At 33.7% G+C, this 17,359-nt stretch overlaps 1 protein-coding gene across 8 annotated transcripts in view; it reads right to left on the bottom strand.

Annotated features, from left to right (window-relative positions):
* Positions 1-17,359, bottom strand: part of LOC115216192 (cyclic nucleotide-gated cation channel beta-3-like) — a 495,037-nt gene that overhangs the window by 31,127 nt on the left and 446,551 nt on the right. For 7 of the 8 annotated variants that reach the window (XM_036502664.1, XM_029785393.2, XM_036502670.1 and 4 more), the window contains 2 exons: positions 16,730-16,780; positions 5-97 (listed from right to left, as the gene is read on the bottom strand). In XM_036502664.1, coding sequence (XP_036358557.1) covers positions 5-97; positions 16,730-16,780 — 144 coding nt within the window. The remainder of the gene's footprint in view (positions 1-4; positions 98-16,729; positions 16,781-17,359) is intronic. The other variant, XM_036502665.1, reaches the window with a different exon arrangement.

Below are 17,359 nucleotides of genomic sequence, written 5' to 3'. Positions count from 1 at the left end.
CTACCTTCATCATTCTTGGCAGGCGTAGCCAGCTGTTAAAGTTGACATGGGGCAGCAAATAAAATAAGTCAAGTGGTATCAAAGAGGCCAAATCAGACTGGAAAGAAAAAAAAATTAAAGGAAATGAAAGACAAAAAAGATGTATTTGTGACTGAGCTAAAATATAATTAGTGCAACATTATTACATTTATGACTTTCTGGTATTTAACTACATAGTTCAGACAGATTTTATTGGTGGCATAGCAGTAAAACATTTAATGCTATTATGCAACCATACAAGCTTACTGGTTGGGAGGCTTTACTGGAATTAAAATAGTTAATGTTTTACGTTCCTGTCATTTCAAACAAATAAGTACATTTCAATGAGATTTTCATAGGTGAACAGTAAATATATGTTTCAGTTAGAAGTAAAACAAACATACTAATGCATTAAGAGAACAATATCTAAATATTCAAAAATGAATGAAACAAAATAAACTGAAAAATAGACATTTAAAAATCCATACATAACAAAAAAAAAAAAGAAACTAGTGAAACATTTGAACATTAAAGGAAGTATTCACAGGAAAACGAAGAGTTTTAGAGGAACAGGGAAAAATATTTTGCATAAAAAAAAAAAGAATTATAAATTGATCAGTTCTGTTAAGAAGTAGAATTAGATTGGTTTTAGAACTGTGGAATAGAACTGGAAAAATCTGAAAATATTTTCAGTAGAAATGTCAGATTTATAGTTGAAAGTGACAGGAAGCTTTGAATATAATAAAGGAGTGTAGTTATAATAAAGTCTTATTTAGGATAAAATATTCCTCTATGATTCACATTAAAATTCCCTTCCATCTCATTTCTGTAATTTATTGAATGATTCAAGAGGAAGGAGCAAATGGTAAGAGAATTTTGATTCTAAGAACATTTTGAAATGAATGTTTAACTTTCTTAATTCTTAGAACAGCTTAAGAGATTCAATTCAAACACCAACTCTGAAATACTTTCAGTCTAAGCAAACAATTCTTCAAAATATACTTCCTCAATATTTCAGTGGTGATTCTCAAAATTTTGGCATGAGAACAAAAGCTTATTGTAAACAGTGCTCAGGTGCACTAGAACTCACTGAAAAAGAGTAAAAGATGGGAAAGAAAGCAGCAAGAAGTTAAGTAAATGAAAGTCAAAAGTGCATGCATAGGACTCTGGATAAAACACAAGAGAGAAAAGTGAACAGTAAAAAAACTCTAGAGGAAAGGGTGTATAGGGTCATCAGGAGTATAATTAATGAATTTCAAGAGAGATTAAATTTTTGAAAGATACAGTATCCTAACCAACACAGAGAATTCACTTCATGGTTTGACAATGCTGAACAGAAAAAAATATTTCTGAAAGTCAGGGCTGTAATGTGCTTTTTGTGTTTTTGAATTTTATTAGCATGTCCACAAGTGTTAGAAATAATCCTTTCTACTAAATTCACAATGTCTGAAATTTTGGGGGAAGAGGATACCAGTGCTCAACTGGTACTTATTTTATTGACCTTGAAAAGATGAAAGGCAAAGTTTCGAACTCAGAATGTAAAGATGGACAAAATACTGCTAAGAATTTTGTCCAGAATGGTAGCAATTCTACAAGCTCACCATCTTACAAGTGGTAAAAATAATGAATTAAAAAAAAAATTGCTGGAAAGATGGATAATCTTGCAGGCTCCTAGCAAGACATTGAAGTTTTAGTCTGTTAATGCCCAGAGAAGCAAGATGTTCAAGATATGGTGACTGATGGAGGGCATTTGTGTAGTTGCACATCTCCATACAGCCTCCAGTAGATCAATATTCTGGATAAGATGGAGGGGTTCCAGACTGGAGATGCAGTGTGAAAGTATCATAGCTTCAAATAGATAGCTAGCTAGTGAGCAGCTGACAAAGGCTGAATAGCACTAAGATAGATTTGGCCTTTTTTAATGATTTTAAAAATGTGGCTTGTCTAGTGCAGATTATTATAATGCCTAGGTCACATTCACCAGCAGACTTAAGCTTATAGAAAATTTCTTGGTTGTCTAAGTCATGTTGTCACACTGTTTTAATATCCTTCCTGTTTATTTTTGCTTTCTCACAGATTAAAAGAAAGAGTGAATAAATATTATGTCTGAGATACCTGAATCACTAATATAAACAATGTAATAGACTCTTAGCTTCTGTTTTCAAGTTTCTTTTAAATGTACACACATTCATTCATATGTATATACACACATATACCCATAAAAACATGTTTCAACACACACACACACACACACACACACACACACACAAGGTGTGTTAGTTTTTTGAGAATTATTTGTATGAATTTAGGAAAAGATGTATAACTCATCAAAGAAAAGCTATTTGAAAACAAATTGGTACAAAATATCTTGAGAATCCTTTTATCACATCTATTCAATGAATCCACTGTTAGCATCACTGGCTGCCTCAGTATGGGGTCTGAAGCATTGATATGCCCAAATCAAATCATCTTTCTCAAATTTGGGCATAGTGCTAGTTACAGCAGACTTGAGAGAATGTATGGTCTTATGGGGATGTTGATTGATCTCTCTCTTGACTATAACCTATATGTAATAGTCCAGCAGATTGAGGTCTGGTGAGTTAAGAGGCTATGTCTCTGGGAGAACATGATCATGGTGATTGGCACACAGCCATGCTTGGGGTGTCTTAGACTTATGAAACTGTGTAGATCTTGTTGGAAAATGTATGGTCTTCTGTTCCATACACTGTCTATCAAGGGCTTCACAACTTTCTCCAACTCCTCTGTGTAGACATCAGCATTGACTCTTAAGCCCTGTGAAAAGAAAGTGAGGAGGTATAACATCTCCCTTGTTGCTGATAATTCCCAGAACCATCACAGTTACTGGGAACTTAGTATGCATGATTGTTGGTCTCTGCATAACCATCTGTCATTCCTTTGGTTTACATTTTGGTCCTGATTGAAATTTTTCTCATCAGAGAAAAGCCTAAGCATTGTAGCCTCTTGGTGTTTTAATTTGTTTAGCAAGTACTTTGTATGAATTGAACAATTATCTCTTGTCGTATCCAACTAACCCTTCTGCATTACATATGACTTATACTAGATGTCCTCATGCACAACCCTTCTGACTTTCTGAAAACATTCCATTAAAGTACCCTGATTAGTAGGTCATTAATCACTCATGTTAATTGGTGTTTCTGGCACTTTACACAGCTAACAGTTTTTGACAGTAAAGCCAATGGCACATTGATAGTGTCCATCATCAGAGTAGCCCTTTCAGGAAAAAAAAGGGATAGTCCACATTCATTAGGAGAACCTCTCTTAACAAAGATTGATGAATGTTATACCACCTTGGCAGGGAATCTCACTGCACTCAGTGAAACTAGCAACCTGGACTCACTGACTGAAGTAATATCCACACTTTGGTGCCTCAGTTCATTACCTATGAGCTGTTTGATGCTTCTGCTGGCTTGTTGAATTCCACAATGATCTTAAATAGTATACTACTTTTGTTTTTATGGCTGCTAGGTGGCTTAACAGGTGTCTCCCTAAGAATACAGCTGAGTGGATGGTTTTATGTCACCTCTCCTTGGTCTTTCCCTAACAGTCCCAAGACAAGGCTGTTCAGTCATGCAGAGGTCTGCTGCAGGCAGCTCCTACTGAAACCTGGCTACTACAACCAGTACCTTAAACTTCTGATGTACAAAGTTCAGACAAGAAGTTTCCAGCCCATTCAAACCCCTATTATAGTCCAACTTGTTAGAGAGCCAAGTTCTATGATGCACATATTTGGTGAAGATACAGGTGTAAAGAAGCTTTGTAATGAGAATAGGGTTGTGCATTTTTAACAGTCATTATTCCTGTTGTGCAGGAGTTATATCTAATGATATGGGTGACCCAAAATGACTTATATTTCTTCACAGGTGAAAGAGGCTGATGGAAATTTATTCTTTTGGAAATACAATGTGAGGCCCATTGGGGTTCTGGGATTCCCAGTGAAAAAAGTCTGGGACCACAAAATACATAATTACTGTATGTGACAGAGGGGAAGTCTAGCAGGAGTCTTGATGAAGAAGAATCATGCACTGGCAGGGGAGTCCAACACTGTCTGCTTTACAATATGGGATAACTAGTTGCAGTGAGCTGTAAGTAAGAGGGTTGTATGAACTATGTACTAGACACATTACATTACTACATACACATACACACACATGTGCATGCACACACTCATGCATACTCAAATGCACAGGTCAGATTTAGCTATCAGACAGCTAGACTCTGCCTAAGCTAACAGTTAAGAGAGTGAAAGCATATTTAATGCTTAGAAAATGAAAGCCTAATTCAGATCAGGTCTGCTGTGAACATAAAATATTAATTGATCACTAATACTGTTTTATCTGAGGCAAATATAACAGATAATTCCAGACATATTTCAATTTTGTGACTTTTCATACAAAGAACTGACTCACCATAACTTACTGAAGTATTTAGTGATTAAATTGCTAAGTAAACATAAATAAAAAAAATGTACATATCTATTGGAGCAGAATAACAGAATTACTGAAAAATTAAATTATTCTGAGATGTCATCCACATAACTAAGCTAATGGCAATAACTGATTAATGGAGGTTGAAAGTTGAGTTAATTTAGGAGATTCACTGAAGCATAAAATGAATGCTGATCAGATGGGGAAGACATATGGAAATATGTAAGAGATGTTTGAGATTATTTTGAGCAAGTTGTAAGGTAATGAACGTGTTCTTTGAAACATGCAGTAAAGACTATTTAACAAATCCAGTCCACTTGATGTAAATTAAGACAGTATTATTATTACTGATGCCAGATAGTCTAAGTTAGCTGATTTAGGAGCAAATCTATGAAATGAAGTTAGCTGATCAAATAAAGCATTTGATCAACATTTCTAGTTGTAATCATTTTGTTTTTATTGAAGCCATATTGTCCTAAAATTTAAAATTGCAGACAAAGTCTTGATTCTAAAAATGTCAAAGAGTTCATTTGGATGAATATTTTGGAATGAGTAGTTATTAATATAACTAATTTTTCTGACAATTAACCTCAACTTAATAGTATTTGTATTTGCACTACTTAGTGATGGTCAGATCATTAGTAGGTGATTTATTGTAAACTGAAGGCAGTAATATCCTTAACCACTGCAAAAGTCAGATAATCAAGTAAATACATAGGAGTCCTTTCATTACACAGTTTTTATAGATTTTATAGAAAAACAATGTATATGTTGATGTACCTATAATATGCAGGGAGTGAAGTAGATATAACATACCACTTGCTTCATACAATAAAAGATTCAAATTCAATGAAGATGAGGCAAATGGTTTTAGGGGAAGACAAGTGGGAATGACACTAGGAACCAGTTGGATTTTTATTATCAATATATATATATATATATATATATATATCTAAAATGGAACATGAACTGTGAAAACCTAAAGGTGCTTTTCATGGTTCATGCTCAGTTGTGGTTCAAGATACAAAGTAAACTGAAGATAAATCTATTACCAGCAATGTTTGCAGATGATTTTGTGTCAATTCTTAGTAGCTAAGTAAGGTGAGACGATCTTCCCAGAAAAAATAACAAAACAATTGCAGCAATTTGAACTTAAACCCTGCAAACAAGTGGCTCAAAATCTTACTCATTTTGATATTCTGCATCTAAACATACACAAATACACAATCATATTCATTCGCAAATGTGTGCACCCCACCCTTCCACACACACATACATCTCAGAAGTAGACACTGCTCATTTTACCGTTTTACCTGTGCAGACATTATACATCAGTATCATGTCGAAATGTGTTAAATCATTAAAAAACTGCACAAGGCAAGTTTACTAAATATGAGATTAGGTGTTTAAATGCATGAAATGACATTATTTTGTTTCTTGAAATAAATCTTTCAAAATTGATAATCTTTTATCTTTTACCTGTTTCAATCATTTGATTGTGGCCATGCTGGGGCACTACCTTGAAGGCTTTTAGTTGGACAAATTGACCCCAGGACTTATTTTTTTAAAGCCTAGTATTTATTCTGTCTCTTTTGCTGAACCACTAAATTATGAGGATGTAAACACACCAGCACTGGTTGTCAAGCAGTGGTGGGTGACAAAAACAAACATATACATAACAAGCTTCTTTCAGTTTCCACCTACAAAATCCACTCACTTTGATTAGTCCAAGGTTATAATAGAAGATACTTGCCCAAGGTACCACACAGTGAGACTGAACCCGGAACTATGTGGTTGGGAAACAAGTTTCTTACCACACAGCTGTGCCTGTGCATATGTCTCTTTACTTTAGAGATGTTTGTGTGTATATGTATTTATTTAGATAAACAAAGTGAAGGTATTCATTTGGAGTACATTGCTAGCATCTTTAGAGCAATGCTTCTGTGTCAATCTATTTCAAGTGCAAAGTTTACAGAGTAGTTGTGTCTTTAATTTTGTTGCATGGAGAGGAGATGCAGTTCTTTGTTTACTACAGTTAGAAAAAAAAAATTGATGGCTTAGTCAAAAGCTGGGAAGCAGTGATCTCCAGACCAAAGACCAGGCCTAAATGCTTGCATAGACAGGACTTAGTTAAAGGCATTATTGAACCAGCTTGTGGTGTTAAACTGGACAATTGTTCAGCACTGCCTAAAAGTCACCTACCAAAAACTAAGAATGGATTTTCCAATGAGTTTCCATAGTTTCTGTCCAGAAAATTTCACTCACAAGTTGTTGACTGACCTCAAACTATAGTAGAAGGCATTTACCTAAGGTGGGATTGAACATATAATGTGATAACTTGAAATAGTCATGAGGATATCCTGGCATAATAAAGTTTAAAAACAAAAATGAAAAGCACTATTGTACTTTACAGTTTTCTGGAATAAATGAATCACAAAATCAGATTCAGGGTGAAAAAGTACTTTGATATACTAAATTTGAAAATTCTCACTTAATTTTAAAATTTCAAAATCTGTGACAACGACCAAAAAAGATTTCTTTCTGTATTTGTCTATCTCATTTATTTATGCTTTTCTCATTGTAAACTTCCTCCTCTTTATGTATATTTGCTACACTCTCTCTTACTCTCTGTACATGTATATCACTCACAGTGTGTGAATGTGTGTATGTATGTATGTGTGTGTGTGTGCATGTGTAATGAATTTCATTAGGGCAAGAGAGCTAAAAGACTTCAAAGCATCAGCAGTGAGCATAAAAAAATCTTTACATTGTAGTAGTTTGTCATCTGTAGCTAAAATAGTTGAATGCTATTATCTTGCAAGAAGTGTTATAATCTCCCTTTAGTAAGTTTCTCGGAAGATTATATTTCATGAGAAGTAATTCTTAATTATTCAAGAAGCTTCGCGTTTCTCTTGGAAGTTTCTAGACTGTCTAGCATTCCATTAATAAAAACAGTTTGCTTGCCTTGCTCTTTGCTTCTTTGTTGATTAGACTTAGAGCCATTCATGTTGTTGTTATGTCTGTCTATTTCTCTATGCTATATTACTAAAAATCCCTATTTAGCTGTTATTTTTACATTTCTGAACTTTCTTGCATAGATTATTTCATTCAATTAGTTTCAACATTTTGATTATGTTTCATCGACAACCAGTGAATAAAATATATTTTATGTAATAAATATATAGTTCCCAAATTTATTCTTCTCTGTAAGAATTCTTCTAAGATACATGCAGCATTTCTAAACATATATTCGCACTACAACATCTATGCACCAAATGGAAAAACAAAAACTTAGTTTATTGACACATTATGAATTGCCCCAAACAATGCAGAAATCAGTCCTGATCAAGGGGTCTACCTGTTGGAGAAGACATGGTCTGACATGAAACAGAAAAAATAATAAAGGCACTCTGCTGTGAAAATTGCTTAGCAACGATGGGATACACAGCTAGTAGTAGATATAGTGTATAATACATGATGTGCTGGAGTAGTGATTGTAGTATATGATGTGTTGGTGAGGTAGTAAGTTGTAGAATATAGTGTGTTGTTATATAGTATGCCAGATTTATGTATAGGCTTAGCAGTCTGAAGTCTTGGGCCTCAAAATCTAGGTAATCTTTGACCATCTAGTGATGAGGGTAGGGGATTGAAAGGGGCCTCACTAGAGGAATGACCCAGGGCTTCTCTTCATCTAAATCTGATACTGACAGTATATTGATGGAATAATACATTGCAGTACATAACAAATTGGTGAAGTAGCATGTTGTGGCAGTGTGCTGATGGGATAGTATGTTGTTGCATACAATTTGTTTGTAGATTGGAATATAGTGTTTTGACAAAATAGGATGGTGTAGTACAGTATGTTGGTGGGACAGTGGTTTTAGTACTGTGTATTTGTAGGATAAAATGATGTTGTACCGTGAGTTTGTGTGTAGTGTGTTGTAGCATGTATAAATAGGAACTGTGATTCAGCATGGAACCAAAAAGAAGTGAGTGAAGTTATTTAGTAATGAGATTGACTTGCTTAGTGGTAAATGTCTTGATCAGTGTAATTAATTCTATTTGGTACCATTATTTACCCCACAGACAAAATAATTGATTTAATTCCATATCATTGTTTATTTGTCATTATCAAATATTTACAAATATCTGATTGTTTTACAGTCATTTTCTAATGAAGATAATTAAATTTTCTTTCAATCTCATATTTAAAGATTTCACATAAAAAGTACTGCTATATTACACATATGACACTTCTAGGATCAAACAACATTTTCAGTCATACAATCAGCTGAACTTAGCACAGTAAGTCAAAGAAATACGCATCACTTTTACAGTGTTTCTGTTGTTACCTATAATAGTGTATTGTATTACATTGTTGCAGAGCTACCAACCAGATTTTCAGGAAACTACCAGGTCAAGCTGAGAAAAATTACCAAACTCAAATGAAAAAAACCCACTAGATTATAAAAATATTGTGTTTAAATAGAAATATAGCAATATTTTATTTTGTTTCATATATAGAAAATAATAATTATTCCTGACTGTCACCATATCTTTTTGGAAGACTAAATGAATCATTATTTTTTGTCTGTTCTTTCCTAGTAGGTTTTGCTTACAACATCTTTCAAAGCCTTGATTGATTTTTTTCCAAGTCCCAACTTAGTGCATTCCATAGCATTTCTAGTAATAGATAACTTTGCAAATAATCTATTTTTTTATAGTCTGTACTTTTAAAAAGTTAGTGTTTCTTGTTTTAACACTATTCATTTGAAAGAGAATTTTTTCAGCACCTACTGACAAATGTGACAAGATAGTTAAATTGGTCATAAAATTGGATAATAAATTATATTTGAATTATAAAGCCCATCTTTTGTCTTTAATTTTCTGTGGAGATAAGTAAATTGTCTACTGCTAGACAATAACTTCTCCATTGATCAACAAGATAATTCAAACAACACTCTGGTATTACTGGACAGCAAATATACAACTAAACAAATAAACGCAGAAGCTATACTGGGATCAGAAACTACCTTTGGATATAATACCTTTAATTTAATAGTAATTCTACCTTCACTGAAAAGAAACCATTTTCTTTGAATATAAAGCTCCACTAGCAATTTCAGAAAATCAGTTTTAAACTTTCTAATACTGTTTTCATAAATAAAAAGTTCACAAATTAAATATGTTGCTGCTTTTCTTCAAAGTAAACATCATTAATGTTTTTGTAATTATTTTCATTACTTGGGTCAATTTTTGATAAGTTAACGTCTTACCATAATTCATCTTCAATAAAGAAACTCAAAAACTTTTTGTATTCTGATGCTATCCATAAATAGAGACAATGTCACCAAGAATGCTCAGATTGGGATTCAACATTTAGTGAATTCACCTTTTATAGCATATACTGAAAGAAAAGTAGCATTTGCTTCATTCTGTGATGGCTTAATGCCTCATAAGTTCTCTTGGCACTATGAACTTTGTCAACATTTGACTCAGTTTGGAAATAAAAAGGTAAAGCATGAAATTGTTCTATCTCTGTAGTAACTGTTTAATCTCTGTAGTAAGCAGTTGCTACAGAGACAAAAGCCATCCTTTGTATATGTTTAGTTATTTTGTGAAAAGTTGTCACAACTTCTTGGTTAAGTGTGAAGTCTCATTGTTTTCTGCTACTGTGAAAAAAAGCAAGATGTTAAATCATTTACAAAATGATAAATGATTAAATATGATTGCAATATGTTGCATGAAGAATAAGAACATAACAGATACATACTACAATTAAAATAAAAGGGACATCATCTTTCAATTATTTCCAGAACCCATTTTTGGTCCCTGTTACAGAAGAATAATTATTACTTGCAAATCCAATATTTTCTTGAGGAATATTTTTCCACACAAACAACAATGTAAATATCAAAAGCTTTTCCATTTTTAACATTATATCTATGACATTATGGTTATTCAGATCAAAGAATATGATAAAATTTGGGTAACTGAAATATCTGTACTTTCATCAATTATTATAGAAAACTTCTGTCTTACAGATATCATTTAACACTATTTTGTTTTGAAAGACTATTCCATCCTGAATGACATATGAAAGTTTTATTGTTTTCATTGACAATTTTTCAGTGATCTTACTGTTCAGAATTTCCCTCTATGCTATCAGAAGATGATAAACATTTGCAGAAAGAATGTTGTATTCAACAAATTAACAAGCAATCAGCAGTTTACTTTTGGCTGTTTGTTCATTCTCCACTGACTTTCTCTACCATAAATTGAGAAATGTCAACACTAGATTTAGCCACATCAAAGCACTTTTTATGTTTGACAGAAATTTTGTGTTTCATTAGCATGAATTTATTTGCCTTTTTCAGAATAATGTTACAATATTTACAATAGCTAACTTCATTATAAATTTTATCTTGTTGAAACCAATCCTCAAATTTAGGATTTTGTAGCCATTCTTCCTTGATTGACAGTATTATTTCCCTTTTTAAGTTGGAAATTGCTTTTCATCACTTAAAATATTATACAATGCAATAACGTTATGAAGACTGTAGAAATAGGACTGCTCATACACAGTCACAATGCATGACTAACACTAACACAAAATGGTAGAGTTGCTAGGCACAAATGTAGTATGTTAGATTTATACGAAACTCCACCTGTATATATCTATTGTCATACTGACAGTGGCTTATGCCTGTGAAACATGGAGGAAGACATGTAAAATCTATAGAACTGCAGATGTTTTTGACAGATGTTGCCTTAAAACCTAGCTAAGAATTTCTTGGTATTGAATACATGATGAGTGAAATCATGGAAAGGGTCAGCTGAGTAACCTAAGAAATATCATTGACATGAAACAGCAGAAAATGCCCAGCCATGTGCTACACATACCCACAAAGAGACCAGTGAGTACCTCACAGAGGGACATAAGAGATGAGACAGATCTTTCAACACCTAGTTGACAACAGTGGAAGAGGAACTAGCATGCATGAGTTTGCTCTGGAGCCAGCTCATGACAAAGTTTGGGACTATGCTGGATGGAAATCTTACATTGCATGATGTTCCATGGGAAGAGGAAGGAACTAAAATCAAGACATACACATGCAAGTGAATTTATGCAATGAAAAATTATGACCTTGGAATTGATAACACTATATAACAAAATTTTTATTTATTTGTTTTTGTTTTTGTTTTTGGTCAGTAAGCATTATTTCCTATGTGCTTCTATCTAGAAATCAAAGGAAATGACTACTATTCCCTTCAAACTTTGCTTTTGTGACTTGGACATCAATGTTTTGAAACTGACCTATTTTCCATTATACTTCAGACAGATTCAGAGTTGAATTGCTGAAGCAGAAATATCACTATAGCAAATATTCTGCTCAATATTAGAGATTTTCTTGACTGTAACCACTTGCGCATGTCCCTTAGTGGCTGTCAATATGTGCATCTCTAATCATAAGCAAAAGTAATGGGGGGGGGCTTCATGGTCATGTGCTGAGAAGGATTCTTTGGGGTTTTAATAAATGTAACAAAAGCAAAGTTTGAAGGAAATATTAGCCATTTTTCATACTTTCTATGGGTAAGCAAAAGACGACATAACAGTTGCGATCCAAGGATAAAAATTGTGTTACACAGTGTAATTTTTGCTCAGTACTCTTCATTATTAGAACGTCTTTTAAAGACTTACTCTATAAAAAGAATCAACTGACCACATAAACTAATTCATGAGAACATAAAGATTTTCAACTGATTACACCACTATTTCATTTATAATATACACTTCAAAAAGATAGAGAATAAGATAACAATGATGTCATAATTTTTGCTACACAGTCATAGACTTCATTTTTGTTGTCCTGTTTGAATTTAGTTCTCACTTTCACTTTCCTAACTTTCTATTCTTCCCCTCAATTTCTTGTTTTATTTACCACTCACTTTTTATTCATGCAATTATCCTTCTTACTTCATCTAACTATCATTCTCCACCTGTTTTACTCTCTCTCTCTTTTCATTCCCACTCTAGCATTTTATTTCATTCATGAGTTAGAGAGAAAATGTATATACACAAATGCACATGACATATTATCATATTGAATATATACGAGTTATTTCAAAGATTATATCTATATGAAATTAAAAAACAAACAAACAATATCTGGTGGGAGGGAGAAACCATCACTGACAACATTGGTTTGTTATTTCTCCTTACAACAAAATAGTTTTTAAAGATAAGAGTCTTGATCATGGATTCAATGCAGGGCTAGTGATGTTTACCTAATGTTTTTTAATTCAGCTATTTCATATTCAGTTATCTGTTACACGAAAGTGATGCAGTCATATTGCATAGGTGATAATCTAATTTTCTACATCACATTCAAGTACTAATCATATAAATAAAACATCTCCACACCACACACCCTTTAAACATGAGTTGTACTGAACTAGAACCCTGACAGTCAGTCTAACTGCTAGGCTTTCTTATCACTGAGGATCTCTCAAGGTGAAATACGTCCTCAAGTATAGTTAGGACTGCATTCCAAAAACTAGTCCTTCTCTTTAGGGTCAGAAGATATTTTAATCCCTTACAACTAATGATATTACAAAGCTCAAGTAAGGCCCACAATGGAATACTGTACCCAAACCTAGGGATGGTGCTGTTACTACTCTACTTCTCACTGCTTGTATCCTGTACTGCATCCAGAGAAAGGCCACTTGGATGATTTGCATCCCATCACAAAGGGCACACTCCAGCCTCTGGCCCATACACAAGCTGTCTCTTCTCTCTGCTTCTTTTTCTTTTACTACTCTATCACCCAGGTACCTCTGATCCAATTAAGTCTCTGCCTCTTGCACTCTTCCTACATCCAATTCCCCCTTTCCTTGCATGAACCACTATGCTGATTCCTTCTTCTTCAGAACATGGCCCACTAGAATCTCCTCCTTGCTAGCATCTTTTCTGCAGGTGTTTACACACAACAGTTGAAGTAGAACATTAATGACATTAAGCTCAACATGTTGGAGGGCCTTCAAGGGCCATGGGCTCTAACCTCTTCTTCCAGATTCAGTCTCAGCAAGTAGAAAAAAAAAAAAAGGAAGAGAGATATTCCTAAAATAGTAAGGGAATAAATAAAGCAGCCTAGCACCTGGGTTTCCAGATCAGGAAGTCCAGTAAACCTTCACACACACACACACACACACACACACACATGCGTGCATGCACACACACACACACACTTCTTGTATTCCTATTCGATTCAAATTTTGAACTTATTTTTATATACTGTATCAAATACATCATATATATTTCTTTTCTTTCTCAATTGATATGATCTTTAAGTGATCTTTCACTGAGGCTTCTCTGGCATTTCACATATGTTGTGCAAGATATTTCCAATCTACTCAATAAAATAATATGAAATAAAACAAAAGTGGCTATTTTCTTTTCTTCACTTCTCATATTTCTTCGACAGTCTTTTACCAATATCTATTACAACATCAACCTCTGACATTTTATTCTCCAAGATGCTAGTGTAGAGGTTTTTTTTACTACATTAAAATATCAAAGTTCCTAAATGTAAACTTCTAATAAAGTTAAGGTTTGATTATGCTCAAGCCATTTCAGATTTAAAACAAATTTAATCTCCCCCACATTCACTCTATGTATATATACACACACAGATGTAACTGTATAGACACACATTATTGGATAGCTGAATTCATTAATATTTCTAATTTGCAAATATCTTCATCAAAATCTAGCAAGGTAATTTTTGTTTTTACCTTACAATCTGTAGGATTTAATAAATCTTAGGAATCATCATCATCATCAACAACAACAGCAGCAGCCACCGCCACCGCCACGAAATAATAATGATTTCTTATATTGGCAAAAAGCCAGATAATTTTATAGTCAACTGAATTGACTGCAGTCCTTGACTAGTACTTTATTGCATCTATTCCTTGGATGGATGAATAGCCATAGTTAATTCTTGGGGAATTTCAACTCAGAAGAACATAAATGGACATAGCTACATACTTTAAGGGATGTCATTTGTTTCTACAAGTTGTGCCCTTCGTCAAACTCACTACTACTACTACTACTACTACTACTACTACTACTACTACTACTACTACTACTACTACTACATATAATTAATTTATAACATAGGCATGAGGTACAAATCTGGGTAGGTGGTGGTGGGGTAATTAGCCAATTATATCAACCCCAGTACTTGGTTAATGCTTTATTTCATCAAACATTATACAAGGATGAAGAACAAAGTTGATCTTGGCAAGGTTTGAATCAGAAATATAAACGACCAGAACAAATGCCACAACACTCTATTGAGTCAGCAAATCCACCACCCTCTCACTACTACTAATAATAATGATGATAAAAATTATGATGATTTCTTACATGAAAACTAAGCAATACATTTACTGAAGAGGGTGTACAGTCAGTTTAACTGACATCCCATTCCTCCCCAGTAATTCATTTATCTATCAGACCTGGAGACATTGAAGTCATAATTGTCCTCAATGGGATTTGAAATCAAAGCGTAAACAGACTTAACTAATTTATTGAACACTTAATAACATTAAATATAAAGCATTTTGTTTGGTCCTGCTTTTTCTTTTCCTGAAGTGATAGTGTATAAGTCCACATAGGTAGTACAGTAGGCATAGTCTTAGGAGAGAGCATCTTTGAAAACAAAACAATATTCTTTATTATAGCATTGTCAACTCTTCTACCCTGAGAGATGTTATTTTATCTTTTATCTTTACAACAAAAAGTGAACGTGCTATTTAGAAAACTGAGAAAATACTGGTTTACTTCTCTTCACTATTCCATTGTGACTATATTATTGAACTTGCTTAAAATTTGTTAAAAAAATAATGTATGTAGCAAACACTTTCAACAATCTTCACTCTGGGATGAAATTGAAGACATCTGTCTATAATATTCTGCTATGATATAACTAATGTTGGTGTGTAGGGTCACATTTAGCATGTTCAAGTACAGTTGGATGTGAAAAGGCTTTTTACTACAGAAATAGTCTCGAGAGAAAACTGTATAACTATGCGTCTGTATATCGATTCATTGGAGTCCCTTTTTGTTTCTTTTTTTTTCTCCGGCTTTCACTGTTATCACCTTCCTTTACTAACACACTAAATCTCAACCCATATTTAAAATTTTCTCTCACTGTCTCATTCTCTGTGACAGATGGATAAACCATTGTATTCATGAGTTGTGTTAAAATTTCTAGTCCAATTTGCTTCTTCCTTCAACTCCTGTTTTAATTCTCTCTCTCTTTCTCTCTCTCCACACACACACACACATATATTGTATATATCAGTATCATCATCGACCTCACTACAGTCAGCATGACTATCATGACCACCAACAATCTTTTACTCAACTTACTTCCCTTAGCAAAAGTGGATCCCCTATATTAAAGATACAAGGATATTAATATTGGTCTCAAATTTTCGCACAAGGCCAGGAAATTTGGGGGAAATGGGTAAATCACTTACATCAACCCCATTGCTCGACTGGTACTTATTTTATAGACTCTCTAAAGATAAAAGGCAAAACTGACCTCAGCAGAATTTGAACCCAGAATGTAAAAGGAGACAAAATATTACTAAGCATTTTGCCTAGTATGCTAATGATTCTGTCAGCTCATTGCCTTACAATGATATTAATATTATGATAACACTAAGGTGATGAGCTGGCAGAATTGTTAGCATTCCAGACAAAATGCTTAGTGACAATTTGTTCATCTTTACCTTCTGAGTTCAAATGTTGTCAAGGTTGACTTTGCCTCAACGCCTTTCATCCTTTTCAGGTTGATAAAATATGTACCAGTTGTGGACTGGGATCAATATAATCAACTTTTCCTCTCTCCCAGACTTGCTGGCATTGTGCCAAAATTTGGAATCAATATTATGCTAACACTAACACAAGTCCACAAGGTTTGGAAGGTGTACAGTTAAATATATGGACCTGGAACTTAATTTTGTCAACTCATGTATAGGGAACATCATAGTTGACCTTAGTTGGATCTGAACTTGGAACATAACTGGCAAAACTAAACTCTAAAAGATATTTTTTCCATGGCTCTACTCATTCTAACACCCACCCTGTCTTCCAACTGGCCTAGTAATAAAAATAGTGCATTTTTTACTTCCAGCGATGTCGTATTTAAAATAATTCATGAATTTCTTACCTTAAACATAGGTCCCATGTAATATTTTTTGCGGATTATTTTTTTATTTGTCTGTAAAGAAACAAGCAGATAATAAGTGAAAAATATTAATAATATATGTATAAGTATTAGAAATATAAAATCAGTTGGGGCATTTGATAAAAGTAGACTGACATATAACTTCTGATTAGAAAACTAATTGAATGTTCCAGCTGTGACCATCTTTTTTCAGGAATAGTGTTTTTAGGACTGCATTACACAATGTTTTTCCCTACATTTTTTTAAGATGGCAGGGTGTGATTTGAAAGAATTTAGGTGGCTATTTCTACCCAGTCAAGAAACAACATAAAAGCAATTGCTCTAATAAGTTTATGGCAATGCTGTAATCTTACACATAGGATGATGTCTTTGATATCTGTAGCGTCTAATGCTTTGTTACAGCCTGTGTAGTATAAAGAAAGAAAGTGATAGAAAGATAGACATATATATATGTGCGTGTGTGTGCGTGTGGAGAGGGAGAGAGAAAAGATGTGCATGAGTCGAAAAAAGATAGAAAAAAACGGGAACACCTAAGACAATAGAGATTAGGACCACATTAAAATGGGTGAAGCTCCCTCCACTTGCATGGGAGGTTAATAACAGAAAAGAGTG

Source organism: Octopus sinensis, linkage group LG1 (genome assembly GCF_006345805.1).
Source record: "Octopus sinensis linkage group LG1, ASM634580v1, whole genome shotgun sequence".
Lineage (NCBI taxonomy): Eukaryota > Metazoa > Mollusca > Cephalopoda > Octopoda > Octopodidae > Octopus > Octopus sinensis.
This window is presented reverse-complemented; position numbering and strand designations above follow the sequence as displayed.